The sequence below is a fragment of the Danio rerio genome, chromosome 9 (assembly GCF_052040795.2).
Source record: "Danio rerio strain M-AB ecotype USA chromosome 9, GRCz13ab, whole genome shotgun sequence".
In the NCBI taxonomy this organism is placed as follows: domain Eukaryota; kingdom Metazoa; phylum Chordata; class Actinopteri; order Cypriniformes; family Danionidae; genus Danio; species Danio rerio.
In genome coordinates this window covers 47,467,501-47,487,978 of record NC_141029.1, presented here as the reverse complement: position 1 = coordinate 47,487,978, position 20,478 = coordinate 47,467,501, and the positions used below count along the sequence as shown (strand labels likewise).

Here is a 20,478-nt window from a genome sequence, read left to right as displayed (position 1 = left end):
AAATCAAATAAACCAGAAACTAAGGAGACAAAAAAATGACACCAGTATGCAAAGGTAAACTAAGATCATTTTTATTCCTTTGTTTTTTTCCTTGTGTATATATAGATCTATTTTTTGTTCCTTTTTTTCTACATACAAGTCCATTTTTAAAGTATGTCGTCATGCTGGGTGCAGCTTCGGTGAAGTAGCTCATGCAGGTGACCCATGTGGATATTACGAAGGACAGGCAAAAGACGGGGTGGACCAAGTCCGAGATCGAGCTTGACCACCGCCGAACTCCACTGTACAGTCACCAAATCACAAGACGTTTAGAAACGGGCCGGTCAGGACCAGGGGGGACGAAAGTCAGGACTTTTCGTGAAGACACGGCTCAGATTCCCAAAAGAACAACAACAAAAAAAGGGAAGAAAAACGTGACATCATCCACTGGCGCCATCTTGCGCCATCAAAATCCCCCCCAAAACAGACAGCAGGAGAGGTGAAAATGAAAATAAAATGATGCAAAAGAAAGAAACTATATTTTTTTCATAAGTCTCCCGTCCTTGAAAAATGTCACCAGCAGAAAGATCTACTTTTTGCTGAGCCACATTTACGTAGAACCGACTGTGCTCATTAATTTCAGGCCGTAATCGTTTCCATTAGAGCAAAAAGGAGCCAAAGTCTACAGTCATTAATCATTACAGTACTGCAGATCCCTGAACGCTCACATGGGTCCGTCAGAAAATACATTACAGGACAAGGACACGGCCGCCCTGGCATTTCGAGACCTTAAAAACGAAAATGCATGTTGCTTTTTGAGTGGAAAAACAAAATGAAAATTAGTAGCACATACGGAAGGGGTCTAACTGTATCAGAGAGGGTCACGATATATTTACAGCAGTACATCCATCTGTGAACCAGAATACTGAGAAAGACAATCCTGTCCTAAATCCAGTCCTGACTGATCCAACTCAAATGCACATCTTGGAAAAAGAATACAAATAAAAATACATTAGCAAATATAAAAACAACACAACTCAAACCGAGGCAGGACCGTAAAATGCTGAACAATCTTTGCACCAATAACCGTTTTGTTTTTTAAAAAATACTCTCAATTTGTTTAAACGCTTCCAAAGGAAAATAAATTGACATCTTTGGTGAAGATTCCACAGCAATCTCTCAGTCTTGTTGCCGAAACTTCTCTGCAGAATGCCGACTGGGCTCAGCAGCAGGTGCACGAAACAAACACACTCAAACCAACGGACAGACGGACGAACTCGCATACTGCTGGTTTCTTTAAAAGATTTGAAAGCAACAAAATATCCTGCTGGAAAAACCTGATGCCATTGATGGGGGGGGGGGGGGGGGGTGAAATTAAAGCAATGGCAGAGTGTGATGAGACTAAACAAAGCAGCATTTAGTACTATTACCACAATATACTTGTCAATGGAGGGATTCTACATATTTTAAACTGAAACACTGGCCAATTTAGTGTTGGAGGTTTCATTGCTAAATTTGGCGCATCAGGACTACTGAACCATTCTGAAGGACCATGTGCACACAATGGTTTTAAACATTGGATACTGAAGGCGGTGACAAGTATCAGGATGATAATGCACTAATACAAACAGCAAGACTGGTGACAGAGTGGTTTGATGAACTTAAAGCTGAACATCCTCCATGGCCTGCACAGTCACCAGATCTAAATATTATTGAGCCACTTTGGGGTGTTTTGGAGGAAACATTTAACTCCACCAGCATTAAATCAAAACCTGGCCACTTATCTGCAAGAAGAATGGCTCAAAATCCTTCTGGATACTGTGCAGGATTTGTATGGGTCACTCTCAAGACGAATTGATGCTGTACTGGACGCAAAAGAAGCCCCTACACCATACTAATGAATTATTGGGCTTTAAAACCAGTTTCATTGTCCAACAACTGTATGTCAGATAATCTAATAATCCATATTGAGAATATATGACAGCATATTAGAGTAAAGATTCCACAGAAATCTCTCAGTCTTGTTGCCGAATTTTCTCTGCAGAATGTCTACTGGGCTCAGCAGCAGGTACACAGAACAAACACACTCAAACCAACGGACAAACTCGCATACTGCTGGTTTCTTTAAAAGATTTAAAATCAACAAAATATCCTGCTGGAGAAACCTGATGCCATCGAAGGGGGGTTGGGGAATGGAATGATAGCATTGGCAGAGTGTGATGAGACAAAACAAAGCAGCATTTAGTACTAATACCACAATATACTTGTCAGACACCAAGTAGGGATTCTGTATATTTTAAACTGAAACACTTGCCAATTTGGTATTGGACGTTTCATGGCTAAATTTGGCGCATCAGGACTACCAAACCATTCTGGAGGACCATGTGTACCCAATGGTTCAAACATTGGATCCTGAAGGCAGTGCCATGTATCAGAAAGACAATACACCAAAACAGACAGCAAGACTGGTGACAGAGTGGTTTGATGAACTTGAAAGTGAAGTTGAACATCTCCCATGGCCTGCACAGTCACCAGATGTAAATATTATTGAGCCACTTTGGGGTGTTTTGGAGGAAACGATTACCTCCACCAGCATTAAATCAAAACCTGGCCACTATTCTGCAAGAAGAATGACTCAAAATCCTTCTGGATACTGTGCAGGACTAGTGTCTGTAATTGTCAAGATGCTGTACTGGACTCAAAAGGAGGCCCTACACCAGGGGTCTCAAACTCGCGGCCCGCGGGCCATTTGCGGCCCTCAGTGCAATATTTTGTGGCCCGCGCCGACCGCTGTACACTGACAGAATCAGCGGAGCGGGGAGCGCTCTGTACCGCTCTGTACTCTGTTCTATCCGTACACATCGGTCACTGGCATTCCCCGCCCGCCGTGTAAACAAAGGGGCGGGGATGCCTGTGACGTCACCACGCACCCCGCCCCTTTGTTAGACGCTGTGACGGGCGGGAAGTGTAGGAGGGAACTCGCGCCGGCCAGAACCAAGGTAAGCTGTTCCCGCCCCTGCCTGCCACTTAGCTACCTATCTGCATCCTGCCACCTACCTAGCTATAGCCTGCATCTTATATATATTATAGGTAGATACAGACTGGTACAGACTGATGTGACTGGAGTGGGGTGGGGGTGTTTTATTTATACATATATACGCCTTTTTTTTAGGTGAGGGAATGGAAGTTTTGAGTGAGTTCCCGCAAGCCATACTGAGGGTCTCAACTGCTTCCGCTCTAAAGCCAAATGTGGTTCAGATTTGTGAGAAGAAGCGCTGTCAAGTCTCTGGCAGCAAGGAGTAGGCAAAAAATGCCATGTTCAGAAGAGCTGTTCATAATCTTCACTCAATGTTCTATTAATGTTCAGGACACTTCATGTTCAGAAGAAATAATTAAAACTGTTAATAATGACATTTGAGGACTTTTTTTTGTAAAATCCCTTATGCGGCCCAGCCTTATCCAGACTTTGCCTCCTGCGGCCCCCAGGTAAATTGAGTTTGAGACCCCTGCCCTACACCATACCTATGAATTATCGGGTTCTAAAACCAGTTTCATTGTCCAACTCCTGTATGTCAAATAATCTAATAATCCATATTGAGAATATATGAGAGTATATTAGAGTCACGATTCTACAGCAATCTCTTAGTCTTGTTGCCGAATTTCCTCTGCAGAATGCCGACTGGGCTCAGCAGCAGGTACACAAAACAAACACACACAAACCAATGGACAAACTCGCATACTGCTGGTTTCTTTAAAAGATTTGAAATCAACAAAATATCCTGCTGGAGAAACCTGATGCTACCGAGGTGGGTTCGGGAATGGAATGATAGCATTGGCAGAGTGTGATGAGGATCTGATTACATGGAAGAGCACAGTCTGTGGCCCATCATTACTGTAAAAGTCGCATTTACAGTGCTGGGCTTGATGGCCAATTCTGATTGGTTGACCATATGTGATTCCAGCTTACATCTTTTAAAACTGACCAATATCTGCACCTAAGATACTGACCCAGAAAAGCATATGCTGGAAAGGAAGTATAAATGGTGCGATTTAAAATTTTTTTTTAAAGGTCAGCCAAAATTTAGAGTTAAAGGGCAGAGGGAAAAAAGATGACGACAGACTTCGTCTTCTAATAATGTGACATCAAAAAGTCGTGCGATCTCAATTCGTGTATGAGTTGATGAAATTCATCACCATCACTTATTCAGCAATGGATTGGATTGACGGGAATATCATATCCGTCTGTTCACAAAGCAGACACAAGTGCATATGACATTAATTTCCATATATGAATGAGGCTTGAAACCAATTGGTTAACATAAGTAATATCTGTTCCACATTGAAAGAAATGAAACTAAAATGGGGGATTTGAATCTATTGTAAATGCGGCCATATATTTGAATGATTTAAAGGAATAGCTCACCTAAAAATTGCCTAAAATTGTCATGCCAAACCTGTGCACTGTTTTGTTTTCCTTGACTAAAACAATAGAAATCTTTAAGAAAATGTTATAAAAGCTTTTAATTGTGGCCATGGTGTAAAACTTGCAAAATAGAAAATCAAACCAACTTAAAAGTGGTCAATATTTAGGACTCAGCCATTAAAAAAACATGGTAACACTTTATAATAACTACACACTATAAATAATTTATTAAGCATTAGCAAATAGTGAACTCATTATCTGTTAAGCATTAATTCTACATTATTAAGCGTTAGTAAGCAGTTTATAACTGCAGCTATAAATGCTCCATTCTTGACTTATAAGCACCTATATAATGTGGTTAATAATTGTATTTTCATACTTAGTTAATGATTTAATTAGATTTTTTACTTTAGATTAGGTCACAAAACGGCATGAAGTTGAGTTAATAATGCATTTATTAACATATTAGTTACTATTAGTATATGCCGGAATAATAAGACATATAAACGTTGATTTCAATAGTTTATTAATCATTTACTAACTCATTCTGAATGGTCATGAAAACCCTCAACTACTCTTAAATACAAACGGTTTGTAAATAATTTGATAATTTAGTAATGAAAAATAAATCATTAACTAAGTATGAAAATACAATTATTAACCACATTATATAGGTGCTTATAAGTCAAGAATGGAGCATTTGTAGCTGCAGTTATAAACTGCTTACTAACGTTTATTAATGTAGAGTTAATGCTTAACAGACAATGAATTCACTATTTGCTAATGCTTAATAAATGATTTATAGTGTGTAGTTATTATAAAGTGTTACCAAAAACATTTATATTGATAGAGCTCTATAAAAAAGCTCTCAAATGTTATTTTAAATGTACTAACGATGGAAAAATTAATTAAATCTGCAATAAATTGATTAAAAGACATATGTCTACATTGTTATAAACTATTTTAGTTTTAATTAAGCGCTAATCTTTTTTATTTTTTGTCATTCAGAAATAATCTGTCTTGGTCATATAAATGTAGTCCAAACCTTTGAATGGTAATGTAGAGCATATTACAAACTTGTATACTAAAGTGTGAAAATTCTTACATTTTAGTCTCGCAAAAGCTTTCTGAGTCATATAGAGTCATTTCATGCTGGTTTTATGGTGATGCTTTATCCTTTTTGAGCTTGATATACAGCATACAGGTTTGAAAGTGAACAAGGGTATGCATACATGACAACAGTCTACACAAACTTGCATAGGACTCTGTGTGAGTCCTAATGCCCCAGTATAGTGAAGGGAAAACTATACTATCAGTGAACGCAGTATTTTAAATGAGACGTTAATCCATGGTCATTAAAAATCCCATGTGACTCCTTGTAAAGAGTAGGGGTTGTAGCCCCGATATCCTAGCCAAATTCCCTCAATCGGCCCTTACCCATCATGGCCTCCCAATCATCCCCATCCACCGGATTGTCTCTATTACTGTCTCCCCACTCCACCAATAGCTAGTGAGTGGTGAGCACACTGGCTGCTGTCATATCATCCATAAACAATGCACACTGATGGTGGTATGGAGAGACCCCCCTCACGATTGTGAAGCGCTTTGGGTGTATGGTCATACAAGGTAAATGCGCTATATAAACACAGATTACATTACACCTCAAAATGATCAAATTTAATGATCAAATAGTCCAAATTATCACTATTCCTTCACACAGATCTGTGAAAATAAGTAAACGTGGTGTATTACACAAGCCGAGTCAGTAGGTGGCGATGTCACTTTGTAAAGAAACACTATGCTACTTTGCACATACTGTATGGTCGTGCATTCACCCATTGTTGTTAGGTACTTGCTCGTGCCTATAAACTAAACACATAAGGGCAGGGGGATACCAAGCCAATGCCAGATAACCTGTGGCGATGAAAACCAACTGTGTTGTCACCTTATGTTGGCTCGCATCTGGACCAAAAACCTGCCCATAAACACACTAAACGGATGGTAGCTGAGAGAATTAGGCTCTCTACAGCCGGAGGTGGCAGTATTGAACTTTTCGAGTTCAACAAAAAGAAACTAAACATCCGACGCACATGTGCAAAGAGTAAACAAAGCAACATTCATTATCACAATATACTTGTCAGTCACCATGGAGGGATTCTACCTATTTTAAACTGAAACACTCGCCATATTAGTGTTGGGGGTTTCATTTGGTGCATCACTGCCAAGGAATACCGAACCATTCTGGAGGACCATGTGCACCCAAACATTGCATCCTAAAGGCGGTCCCATGCAGAGTGTTAATACACCAATACACACAGCAAGACTGGTGACAGAGTAGTTTTGTGAACATGAAAGTGGAGTTGAACATCTGCGATGGCCTGCACAGTCATCCGATCTAAATACTATTGAGTCACTTTGGGTTTTTTTGAAGGAGCGAGTTAGGAAATGTGTTCCTCCACCAGCATCATGTAGTGACCTGGCCACTATTCTGCAAGAATGGCTCAAAATCATTCTGGATACTGTGCAGGACTTGTAATCTATCATTCCCATGACCAATTGATGCTGTATTGGTCGCAAAAGTAGGCCCTACACCATACTAATTAATGTGGTCTTAAATCAGTTAAGTGTTTTAGTTTCATTGTCGGACCCCTGGATGTCAGATAATCTAATAATCCATATCTAGAATATATGACGTCATATTAAAAATACTTAGCAAAATCACAGCTGGCTTCTTTGTGTTCCTTATTTAATTGAATTGTTTACTTGCTGCATCGCTTCGGTTTTTGTTCTCACTCTCTGATTCACTGCTGAATAACCATCAGATCGATCTCTTGCGGCCCATTTACACAGGGTTCAGCGTCAACGCTTGACAGAGGGGGTGTCTGAAGTTGGGGCTGCTGCGATCGTAATAGCAGTGTCAGCCAATGAACTTAGTCAGCAATCTGTTGTCTTGAGCTGGTGTATTTGTACACAGCAATTTGATTGGCTGACGCTTCCTTTAACATTTAAAAAGTTGAGAAAGTCCCAACTTCTGCAGTTAGCAATGCCTCTGAAAGCGGCGCTGATGGATCCACAATGTAGTTCAGCAACGTCTGACGCCACCCATTCAAAGAAAATGGGAAGCACTGAAGCTGATGCCCCGTGTGAATGGGGCGTTGAGCCTATGGCTGATTCGACATGCTAAATTGAGCCAACAAGCTTTGACGTTAAACCGACAAGCAGCGACATGTGGAACACACCAAACCAACTAGCTGGACCGGACTTGGTGTGTCCCGGCTTTAACACGCAATTTAAATTCCAGAAATATCGTAAGCATTGCCCCTTGAAACACCCCTAAAAGTGTGTTTTCCAGCTCCCAAAATGCAGTTGTTATCATGTAAAGATACCCTAACTCACAAAATGTTCATTTTGGGTGAGCTATTTCTTTTAATACCGATGCAGTCTTGTGTCTCTCAGTTTTTTTTAATGTTTGAAATGTTACAAGGCCCACCAGGAGTTTATATTATACAGCAACACTCCTGGAATCTGAAAACCACCAAAGCCCAAGTTAAAAAATAAAAATAAAAAAGAATGATCAGAACAGAAAGTAGTTCTGCTACCCAGCTTTCTATAACCTTACCAGTCAAACATGCTGCACTGGATACGCCATAAATCAAAGAGCACCTGAGCTCCAAACCTTCCTACAGCAGAAACCTCGTCCTCAAGGACAGTCTTACAGAAGCCGTCTCTGAGGAGGAATGTAGGCATTCAGGTCTGTGCAGGAAAAAAATAATAAAACATCCTTAAAACAAGACGCAAGGATAAAGTGAAAGTCAGAGTCACCCCTGCAAACCCTCGCTTCCGCATGCAGAGATGGCGTCATCAATAATAAACGTGCATTTTTCGGACCATTCTGCCATCTTAAAAAAACTCCCACTATGCCACGCTCTCAAATCTGCAGTGACTAAATGCAGCATGAATGTTGAAGGAATAGTTCAACCAAACTGGAGGCCCCGATATAGTTCAAGTTGACTGGACATGATTTCAAACAAAACCGAGCCAAAGGGAAGTTAGTTTGGAGTTTGAAATCGCTTGTCAATGACTAAGCTCTGGCTGGTAAACCAACATTTATATAATAGGTAGGTGTGAATATTCTCAGCTACGATCACATCACAACAATGTATGCAAAACTGTATTAACGTTTCACGTTTACACGGCAACGTTTTCAAAATGATCCATGTTTATATGGACATATGTTTACACGTTCTCCGGCCTCCAGTGCCTAGACTGGAACTCTGGGCAAGTAGTTTGACCAGAGGAGAAAGGGTCATGCCCTAATTGAGCCTGGTTTCTCTTAAGGTTTTTTCCTTCACTTTGATAATTGGTGAAGTTTTGTTCCTCGCCGCTGTCGCCACTGGCTTGCGTGGTTTGGGACATGTGGAGTTGCGCATCGATAGATTTACTCTTCAGTGTTTTGACCTTCAGCAGTGAAATTTAAACTTAACTGAACTGGACTAGCACAGTCTCAATTTACTATAATCTTCTATGTTAAGCTGCTTTTACACAATCTACATTGTAAAAGTGCTATATAAGTAAAGATTAATTGAATTGACTATTTAAAAACAACCAAAAACGTAGAATTTAAAGTGCGTGTAAGATATGTCACCATTATTGGTTGTACATCCATGTGAAGCAAATTCCAACTTTGCCGAAGAAATGTTACATAAGTTGCAACTGTCATGGTAAATACATAAGTTGCAACTTCGCCATTGTTGTGTGTTTGCACTTCCCTATGTACACGCATGATGTCACTGATTTCAAAGACTCGTTTTTGAGTGTTTACTCGAACAAAAAAATGGCAGCATTTCTGAAAACTTTGCAACTATTTTAGATGTTTTAGTCACAAAAATGCTATTATCGTGTAAACCAGAGGTCCTCAACCACTGGACCGTATTCAATACCAGTCCGTGGATAAATTGGCACCTGAACGTACAAGAAATCATTAATTTCGTTTTATTTATTATCTGAGTCTAAAAGATCTTTATTTTAAACAGTCTTTTATTTTGAAAAATGACTGTATTCTCTGGGTTACATCTAAGTCACCTGAGTGCCCAAATTTATCCCACAATGAGCAAAATTTGTAAGAAACAGACGTTTTTGGAAAGTTTCTTTGCAAACGGGAAAAGGCCTAGTGAGAGACCCACGAACTACCAAAAAATTGGATCTGCAACCCATCTGTCAACAAATCAGGTGAATATACCATGGCTGTGCAAGAAGATCAACTGATGGAGATTGCAAATGACGGCAATTTTTAACAGCCATTTAAGGGCTGTTTGCATTACATGTAATTTTTTGTGCAAATTTGTTTTTTCCAATGGAGGCTTGCGTGCACAAGAGTAGTGACATGCTCACGCCTTCCAAACGCAACCAGTTGAATGAATTCCACGAGCGCACAGTGAGTCATGTGACAAGAATTGACTGATCAGCTTCATACTTTGTATGCAATATACACATTTCTGTAGACTAATTATCTCAGACAAACACAGAACACCCAAACACTGCAGTGCTTTGCAATTTTTTCTATAAGTAAAACTTGTATCAGAGTGACAGAATTGTTTTGTCAGCTTGTCATTCTCTGAGAAAAGGGTTGATGGTCAACCTACGAAACACCCCTCCCCCGGTCCGTGGGAAAATTGTCAAGCGTTGACCGGTCCACGGTGCTAAAAAAGTTGAAGACCACTGGTGTAAACAATTTTTTTTTTGTGGAAAACGTTGTCGTTAAACATCTTCTATTGAAGTCAAACAAACATTGAAGTGCTTCATTTACAGTAAAATGTAAAATAATCATCGTAATTTGAAGTAGTTTTTCATACTTAATACTATAGTCAATGTTATTAAAGCGATTTAGAGTGTAGCTGCGTTCCAAATGGCACACTATACAGTATGCACTTCTATGCTATGTACTTATGCACTTACAAAATCAACAGCATAGTATATTAGTTTAGTGTAGTCCCAAATGGAACACTAATGATTTTTTTGATAAGTGGAAATTCAAACCATTGTCAAACCACGATGACATTTGACGGGTCCCAAATTACTGAAATAAGTGACCAAACTACCAAATAATACAAGCCATGAGTAGGGCCAGACAGAATCTGCGGACGTTTTTTGCTATTTCTGCAAAGAATTTTGGTAAAAATCTGCAGATTTCTGAGGAATTATTTTGGGAGTATCCAGCGGAGTATCATAACTTACACTTTAATATATTAAATAAAAAGTAATACATTACTAAATAAAAACTGAATAAATTCCGATTTACACATTTACTCAAGTAAATAAACAGAATTTATAATGGGCTAAAAAACTTCAGAAATCTGCGGAATTCTGCGGAAAATCTGTGGAAAATCTGCGGAATTCTGAGCGCGCAGATTCCGTGTGGGCCTAGCCATGAGTATAACCGTGGTATAATCACTCTCGTAGGAGAATTTTGCTTTCACAAGCCAAAATAAACAAAATAATCCAACATCAGAGTTCGAAAGTTCCGCCTCTTCTGCTATGTGAGCAAAGCTGTGATCATTAAGTTCGTACAACAATTGAATAAGTGCATCTTCTGGGTATTTAGAGTGCACTTATTATTTTTATAATAAGCACTACCTACTCAAATAGAGCATACATATGCATTTTGGGATGCACCTTATGTGTATGCAGTGTTATGAACGTGATATATTCACATTGTTAATGTTTTTGTATATTTGTTTTTAACAGGAAAGTGAAAACCGTAATACCAATTCACCTTAACGTCAACCTCAGCAGTATACTGTAGAGATTGGGATGTTGATGATCAAATCGCGACAACGGTATTTACGTTTTTTTATTGTAGACCGAAGCGAAGAATGGAGAACAACTTTGAGCACATCGGGGCATTTACTCTCCTCCATGTCATATCAAAAGGATAATGACTCCAGGTTAGGTCGGTTTCTCTTGCAAAGATTTATCTGACGTGGAATAAAGTAATGCAAACTTTTATGGAGTGAAATATTTGGCTGCACTATTCCTTCAACAGAAGTTTATCATCTCGATCGCATCAGCAGATCAGGCTCTCTAGGAAATCTGCAATTCAAGTGATCCATGCGGTTTAAAGTCAATACAGCGTAGAAACGTAAAAATGAAGTAGGGCTTCTAAAATGGTCCATCGCAGGCCCAGCTAAAGGGCTTTCATTGAGCGCAATTCGCAACATGCATTTAAGACCTCTGTGAAATTCAAACAGCAACAACACATCATTTAATAACATCAATGCACTTCGGTTGCATCCATTTTCCAATTAACCACTCGGGAATACAGTTGCTCATATGCAAAAAAAAAAAAGTTCAAGTTTCCCTCCGAGGTCAAATTAAAAATCGACTAGAAAAACGGCGCACGCTAACTCTACACTAAAGTCCTGACAAAATAAGTCTATCTAAAGGGATCATGCTGTATTAGTTATGACCTACGCGATAGAATTTCTTCCCCTTTTTAAAATCCGGAGGGAACGGAATAAAAAATAGAAATATGCTAATGGTTTTGCATATCAAGAAGAACCATGCTCAAAAAAGGTGAGCCAGCGTTTTTGGATAGGCTGGACCAGGAAACCTTCAGACCCGTGCGTACAGATGTGTGGTCGACCTTTAGCCACGTAACGTGCACATTTACGGCATCAAGGTTTTGTCGGCACCACTCTCTCTTACGGAAAGGAACTAAAAGAAACTAAAAAAACACACTTTTTTCCAGTTACAAATGACATTACGTCCTGTTATCAGCTGAAGGCTAATACCGCTAACTTCAAAACAAACGTACGTTAGATGACAATCTGCTTCTAGATTACAAATTAAAAAGGCAGAGTCATGATTCACACAAAGAGAGCAAAATGACAGACACTAAAGGGCTCTTGGTTTGTCTGAGAACAAACAGCATCGCACACACACTTGCACGCGCACACACACACACTCTCTCGCACATCAAGTGAAGTATTAACAGCTGGTTGTTGTCATGTCCTGGTCTTTTTGTGTTCCCTCTTCAAGAGTTCAGTGAGAACTGGTCCTGTTCTATGGGTTTTTTCACCCAGGCTCCCAGGCCGGCTTTGTGAAAGGCCTTGATGAGCGTTTGCTTCGCCGTGTGATACTCCACTGCTGCTTGTTTGGCTTCATGGTACGAGCTGGGCTTGGGCACTTTGATTCGCAGAGTTGGTGAGAGCTGAGGAGACAAAAACAAACAAACAAAAAAACAGATAAACAATAGATCATGTGTTTGGTGAGTTTTAGGTGTTTGCTAGAAGTGCCATGACCACAGAGAGTCAGGAGCTCTGGAAGTCCAAAAGACGGTGCTAACTAACAGTATAGTGTCCCGTTTACTATACTGCGGCGTTTGGACTTACACAGACCACAGGTTGTGCGCCCCCTGCTGGCCTCTCTAACACTACTTCAAACAGCAACCTAGTTTTTCTATGTGGTCTCCCATCCAGGTATTGACCAGGCTCAGCCCTGCTTAGCTTCAGCAAGTAACCAGTCCTGGACTGCAGGGTGATATGGCTGTACCTTTGAGTGTAGTCTGACCCAGCGGCTGTAGAGAGCGTGTTTGCAGAGTCGTGATGCTCTGCCCATGTCATCTTTGCCTGTGGTGGCATTAATGACTTCTAGAGCCTGATCTCCCACCGTCCAGTTCACGCTGAAGTTTGGTGCCTTTCCTGGCTGACGGGCCTCAGCGTTACTGATTCCTGCAAACACACAAACACACACTCATTAAGCACAAAACAAAACCCAAACACGGCCTTGGCCAGCTTCGCTTTTCTGCATGAATAATGCATCAAGTCTGCCCCTTTTTATGCAGATTACTTAATATGAGACAATTTCCGAAAAAATAGGATGAAATGTATTTTAATAAACTGTGTTCAAGGTAGTTTATGAGGTCCATGATGTTTCCACTAACTTTTTATTCATTTTAAGAGGATTTTAAAGGATTATTATAAACAATATATATCTATATTTATATAAGGATATACAGTTAAAGTCAAAATTATTAGCCCTGCTGAATTATTAGCCCCCCTGTATATTTTCCCAGAGTTCATCAAGATTGTTTGGAGTCATCTTCAATGCCTCCTCCTTCATCTTACCCCAGACAAGCTCAATAATGTTTATGTCTGGTGACTGCGATAGCCAATCCTGGAGCACCTCGACCTTCTTTGCTTTCAGGAACTTTGATGTGAAGGCTGAAGCATGAGAAGGAGCGCTATCCTGCTGAAGAATTTGCCCTCTCCTGTGGTTTGTAATGTAATGGGCAGCACAAATGTCTTGATACCTCAGGCTGTTGATGCTGCTATTGACTCTGCAGATCTCTCACAAGCCCCCATTCTGAATGTAAGCCCAAACCCTGATTTTTCCTTCACCAAACTTGACTGATTTCTGTGAGAATCTTGGCTCCATGTGGGTTCCAATAGGTTTTCTGCAGTATTTGTGATGATCAAGATGCAGTTCAACAGATGACTCATCTGAAATATCTGCCTTCTGCCACTTTTCCATATGATCAACTAGAAGTCAAATTATTCTTTTTTGCTCTTACAACTGGGATTGATGACAAGACTTTTGTCAGGTAGTTTATTTTTCAGTATAAAGTGGTCTTCATAAACAAAAATATGGCTTGTGAGGGGGGTGGGTTTCTGTTAGTTTGTTTTTGTCTTTCTTTTTTTTGTATATTAATATGTGGACAAAATATGTAAAACTGAAAATCCTTCTTCCTGAATCTCTGTCTTAAATAAAACTTATTTGACAAAAATAAATAAATAAATAAAAATTAATGTTTGTAAACTTTCGGTAGTGTAAGAATCTGTACCATTTTGTGAATGCAAAAGAATATATAATATTAGCTATTGAGTAAATGGCTCATTAACGATATGCATTACCTCTACCTGCAGACTTCGTGGACAGAGTTGACAGATGTAGAAGTGTCACTCTTTTAAACTAGTGTTATGAAGCACAGGTCGAGTATGTGATGCTTCAACCTCCCACTGCACATCATCAAATGGAGATTTCAGCAGTAAGTCATTAAAAGCTAGATCTGCAGGAAATCTGATGTAACTCGCTGCAAAAGCAGTGCTGGGTGTCTCTCATGAGGCACAAAACAATGGGAGAAAGTATATTCACCATGTACTCAACTCACTGTATATTCTTCTCCAAAAGCAGAAGACATTTCCCTGATGACGATGAGGATTTAATGAGGAAATCTTAGTGTCTGCTTACATCCAGTGTTGAGCGGAAACTTGTAAAAGTTGTGCTTTTAGTAGCTTAACTATAGTCGACTTATAAAAAAAAAAAAATCTTTTTCACATTAACCTGATGAAAACGCTACAAATGCCATCTGAATCTGCCCAGTCGTGATTGTAGCATTGGAACATTTGATTAATTCAGATAAATGTTTGTATTATTATTACTTTGGGGGGAAACAAAACAAAACTGGATGGGCCTAAAAATACAGTTGAATATATGTAAAGTTATTATAATAGTTCTGATCATTAGTATTTTTCAGAAATATAATCTCTGCTAATTAAATTTTTCCTTCTGCAATTCTGGCTAGGCACAATTACAAGTTTAAACTGAAAAATTCTGAGTGTACTGTATATTGGTAATTTTTGAGTGTATATTTAGACATTCTGAATTTATATCTGTCAATTTTTCACTCAAAACAATATTTTGTGTTGCTTGTTGAAACTACTTTAAAATGAGCTGAAACACAATTCTTGAGATTTCGTTTGGACAACTTAATAGTTTTATATTCAATCTACTTAAATTTGTAAAAACTATTAATCTAATTTAACTTAATTCCTCCAGGTTGTCCCAAATCAAACAGATTGTGTGAAACAGTGTACGTTCTAACAATATTTGGTAACACTTTAGTTTGTCACAATTCACACTATTAACAAACAATTAACTAGCACTACTAGCTTAATAAACTACCTATTAGCCTTTTATTAATCGCTAGTAGGGTAGAAGTTTGGTTTGGGCTTTGGGTAGGATTTGGCATGCAGAATAAGATCATACTTTATAACTACTAATGAACAGTTAATAACTTAATAATAGGCAGGTTATAAGCCAGTAGTTAATAGCATGAATTGTGACCTAAACTAAAGTGTTACCCAATATTTTATACTATTTAATTGATATGCAGCAATTCTTAGCACAATTCCATGTTTAAATCTAACAATTCTGAGTTTACATAAGCCAATTTAGAGTTTATATTTGGACATTCTGAATTTATATCTGTCAATTCTTACATTTGTAATATTATTTAATTTATATTCAGCAATTCTTAGCATAATTCCAAGTTTAAACAGAGCAATTCTGAGTTAATATCGGACATTTATCAATTTATACCAGGCAGTTCTGACCTCTTACATTTTTTTAAACGTATATCATTTCGTTTATATCCAGCAATTCTTACTTTACCTTAAACAAGCTTATATTTCTGAGTATATTTGTGGCATGTCTGGTTAAAATTCTTTGATTTATTTCATGCCATTATGAGTTTACATCTACCAATTCTTAGTTTACAAGTTTCAAACCGGACTTCTTGTAATTCTGAGTTTTTTTATTTGTGATGTCTCGCAAGACCATAACTCAAGATTTTGAGATACAATTCTTAGTTTGGAGAAAAAAAGTGCTGTTAATTAAGAGACGTTAACATGAAACTATAAGATATAGGCTGCGTCCGAAACCGCCTACTACTCAGTAGGTACTGTGTTTGAATTTAAACGTACTACTCGGTCGATAGAAAAGTACGTGCTATACAGTATGAATGTGAAAAGTATGAATGGAATTCGGACGTACTACATTCGCCATTTTGTCATGGTCACGTGACCTACCTGCGTCAATTGCGTCGCTTCACTTCCATTCATGAATTCTCTTGTAGGGCATTATGGGATAGCGCAGCGTGCATGGGATGCGCACTCCAGAATCTCGCCGGAAGTAGTCATCCGGGTACTTCTCGCATACTGATTTTCGAATTCTATGAATTCGCTCATACTACTCAGCTCGCATACTGATTTTAGCATACTATATAGTATGGAAGTATGCGGTTTCGGACACAGCCATAAACTCTCAAATTGTAGGAGAAAAATCTCAATGATGTCAATTTCATTATTTTCCATGGTGGAAATGAGCTTCCAAACACAATTCCAAGTTTAAATCGTGTAATTCTGAAATTTGTCCAGATCACTCTCGGGATTTAGCATGGTAATAAATATGTATATGGCAATGTTGATGTATTTGGTCTTGGCGGTATAGATCTGCTACTCTGCTGTTGCTGCTTTGATTATCATGGCAGAGCAAGTTCCGAGACCTGCTACTGTCAGTATATACATAGACATGACGTATAGAATACAACACGCTACTGCTGCAAATATAATATAAATGTAACCCCTGTAGCAGATCTGAACAAAGGTGGAGCTGGGGTTGAGGAGGGTCTCCGATATTCATTAAGATAGAACTCTTAGTTTGGAGAAAAAAAAGTGAGACATTAACATGCAACTATAAGACATAAACTCACAAAATGTTAGAGAAAAATGTAATCTATTCTTTTCTATGGGGGAAACAAGCGTGCATATTTCCCAGCCCCACTATACGCTTTTATCTGCTCTTTCTTTACAAATAAACCATGTATGAGGGATTGAGGGAAATCAGCAGGGGCCGTCTGGGATTTACGGCACACTATGAATTACGGAAACAGGCTGCCGGTGTGAGATGGAGAGCAGGGTCCATCTAAATTCCAGTAATTCATCAAAGCAGGAGGAAATTGAAGGCGAGTGTGAGGGAGAAAATTGCCCGTCCGGTAAATGATAATACAGTTTGACATGCTGCCATTTCCAATGATTTGGGAGTGTAAATGCGATGTTGTCTCACCGCTGAGCAGGGGCCGGTTGAGGGAGAATTGCTGCGGCAGGTCTTCGATGTCTGCGATGCGCTGGTACATTGCTCTGGACAGATGATCTGCGTGATACAGGCTGCCCAGGATGATGCTGGAGAAGTAGATGGGCTCGGAGAAGTAGCTCATCAGGGATCCCTGGATGCCCACCACGTTCCACCTGCACCCAAATACAAACAGGTAAACAACAAGTCAGAGCTTTGCTTCTTTAGGACAGAGGTTTCATATTGAGCATCGAGTGACAACCTTATAAAGCACAAATACTGTTCAACTGCTTAAAATCGGCTTTAGAATTTATTAACGTTGGTAAGCACTTAAAAGATCCAAAAGTATGCAAAAATAAAATTAAATAAATAAATATATAAACAAAAAAAATTATATATATATATATATATATATATATATATATATATATATATATATATATATATATATATATATATATATATATATATATATATGATATGGCCTTATATCGACACTGGTGGGAGGTGTGCATTGTAGTGTCCTACCAGTTACAATATACAGCCATATCGCACTGCTACGAGTGTGATATTGAGTTTATACAACAGTTTGACGGCAAAATCGTGTTTATAAAAAAGAAAATTAAACAAAGAGAGGCTCAAAATTCTTTTGTATGAAGAACTACTTTCTTTTGCCATTCACTCACATCTACAGCTGACGTCAGAACAGAATAAACTGTTGCTACTTTGCAAACGTCCCTTTGGAGCTAGTATTTGAATGATTCTCTAGCATAATGTCTAAAGTGATGACAAAACGGGTGATTTTGCTCACATTTTAAGATTATAAGGCTGAACAACATGAAATGTCATCAGTCTAGAGACATTTCTCAGTATTTCTCTGTTGCAAACAGGAGATCACAATAATTATACTCGAAAAAGCCAATGCTGCGCGAACACTATTAGATTACTGCTGTGTTTGCGGACATCTGGCAGAAAGTTATGAGGTCATAAAGTTTGGTCCAACGTTAAGTCAATGGGACTTTTCCTAATTTTCTGAGTCAGTTTTCGGAAAACAGTTAATCGGATCAGTTGGAAAAGATATAGCAACCCGAGTCAAAACAGTTTGGAGGTTTGGAGTAAGTTTGGTGGTTGTAGTAGGAACGGTCTAGGAGGAAATGAATATAGAAATTAGTCTCAGAAAAAGAGAAAGACAGAAGAATTATAAGTTTATGTAGAATAACAGTTTGTTGGCTTTCTCAAGAAAAATTGACTGAACAGCAGTCTTGGTTAATCTGTTTTTTCTCTCTATAATGTAAAGCCAATAATGCATAAGCCAGAGGCTATGTATGAGAGAGTCTTACCTCTTACCCTCTTTATATATGTTGACGATGTCTGAGGGTGTCACCATACAAAATAAAAGCGCAGCTTTTCCTTTATCATGTCTTATTGCTCATCGTCATAAATTAAAATAGGAAAGCATGACAGCTGAGCGGGACTTCGCAAAATAAACCCTGAAACTCTGACCAATCAGAGAAGAGTTTACTCGCACGCGACTTGTTTTTAGCTATTTTGGTCCATTTAGAAACTTTGCCATGTAAACGCGAACCGCATCAAGAACAAAAATATACATTGTAACAATTTGAATCCGTGTTTCAGAACAAAAGAAAAGAATCGATCCACAGGTGTGAAAGCACCCCTTGGCACTAGACACACCAACCACATCATTATTGTACCAACTCCTCTTTACAAGAGTAAATCACGTTTTTTTAAGTAGAGTGCCTGAAGTATTTCCATCACTCTGACATAATGCATTCCTAATCTTGCACCATCTAAAACATCCGAAAAATTACCATGTAGATGAAGCTTATAAGACAATCAGGAACTACAAGAACACAAAACATGAAAGCCCACCCTCCCAAAAAATGCAATCTGGCCAGAAGCCCAGATGTGAATGATTTCCATCGGCTGGTATGAAAAGAAAGCACCAGTGGATAAAATTGTTCAATTAGCACTGTTCTTTCAAACGGGCTCATTTGCGCGTTTCCAGGTCTCAGACTTACCCACTGGGTCTCCATCCTCAATCAAAAGACCCAATCAAGTCGAAGTCTGCTCCGAAAACACCTGCTGGATGCAGCTGAGATCAAAAACCCAGACTCAAGTGATTGGACTTTCACTTCAGTTTGACCAATCAACAGCCACAGATGCCAAAAATACACAGTCCAGCTTCCCATTCTGTTAATGCAAATGCTCTGTTATCCAAGCATTAATCGACTTACTTAACTAAATATATATCTCAGAATGTGCATTTAAGATTTGAATCAGTTTGCAGTAATTTCGAGTTCGAGGGTTTGTTTGAATCAATAGGGCAGCTTAAGGTCTGTAAGCTCCACCCTTCTCTTCTCCACTCTACTCTGATTGGTTGGCTGGCCAGCTCTGTATTAATTGGTCATTTTGTATCTATTTCTGTCTAAGATAAAATATTTCAGAGTTTTCATATTCCACGGGGCAAATATACTACTTTAACCTCTTAAGGCCCGAGGTTTTTTTTAATTAGAATAAAAAACCTACGAATCATCTTTTGATATGATGTACTTTAAAAAAATGATGTTCATAAACAGTTTGTCAGAATTATTAGCCCCCCCTTTGATTTTTTTTCTCTTTTTTTTTTAGTTTTCCCAAAAATTTTTTACCAGAGCAAGGACATTTTCACAGTGTGCCTGATAACATTTTATTTCTTCTAGAGATAGTCTTCTTAGTTTTATTTCAGCCAGAAATAGAATAAAACCAGTTATTAATTTTTTAGAAACCATTTTATGGACAAATAATTAAGCTATTAATTATAGCTTTAAGCAAATTTTTTTTTCAATAGTCTACAGAACAAACCATCATTATACAATAACTTGGCTAACTTGGCTTGGCTAAACTATTATGTTTAGAAATGTGTTGAAAAAAATCTCAACGTTAAACAAAAAAAAAAATGGGGGAAAAAATAAACGAGGTCTAATAATTCAGAGTGGCTAATAATTCTGATTTCAAATGTATGTGGACTCTGTGGATAGAATTTCCATAAAAGACTTTTTCCTGACTTTTTTTATGCGTATTTAACATAGAATTTTTTTTTCTTGTTTTGACTATCAGAGAGAGTAAAACACAACATTTTTACCCATTTTGGACAGCTAAAAATAGCA

At 38.5% G+C, this 20,478-nt stretch overlaps 1 protein-coding gene and 1 long non-coding RNA gene across 5 annotated transcripts in view; both read right to left on the bottom strand.

The window, feature by feature from the left end:
- Positions 1–47: 47 nt before the first annotated feature.
- On the bottom strand, positions 48–10,253 carry LOC141376197 (uncharacterized). 2 transcript variants are annotated; one of them, XR_015499845.1, is made up of 3 exons: positions 5,239–10,253; positions 3,502–4,598; positions 48–1,873 (listed from the first exon to the last, which is right to left on the bottom strand). It is a non-coding gene; the product is annotated as an uncharacterized LOC141376197 (long non-coding RNA). The 2 variants fall into 2 exon arrangements; XR_015499846.1 differs by having other exon boundaries at positions 48–1,917; positions 3,543–4,598.
- Positions 10,254–10,703: 450 nt separating this feature from the next.
- Positions 10,704–20,478, bottom strand: part of adarb1b (adenosine deaminase RNA specific B1b) — a 321,626-nt gene continuing 311,851 nt past the window's right edge. For all 3 annotated transcript variants that reach the window (XM_087268391.1, XM_087268392.1, XM_087268389.1), the window contains 3 exons: positions 17,306–17,487; positions 12,953–13,131; positions 10,704–12,611 (listed from right to left, as the gene is read on the bottom strand). In XM_087268391.1, coding sequence (XP_087124517.1) covers positions 12,435–12,611; positions 12,953–13,131; positions 17,306–17,487 — 538 coding nt within the window. In that variant the 3' untranslated portion in view covers positions 10,704–12,434. The remainder of the gene's footprint in view (positions 12,612–12,952; positions 13,132–17,305; positions 17,488–20,478) is intronic.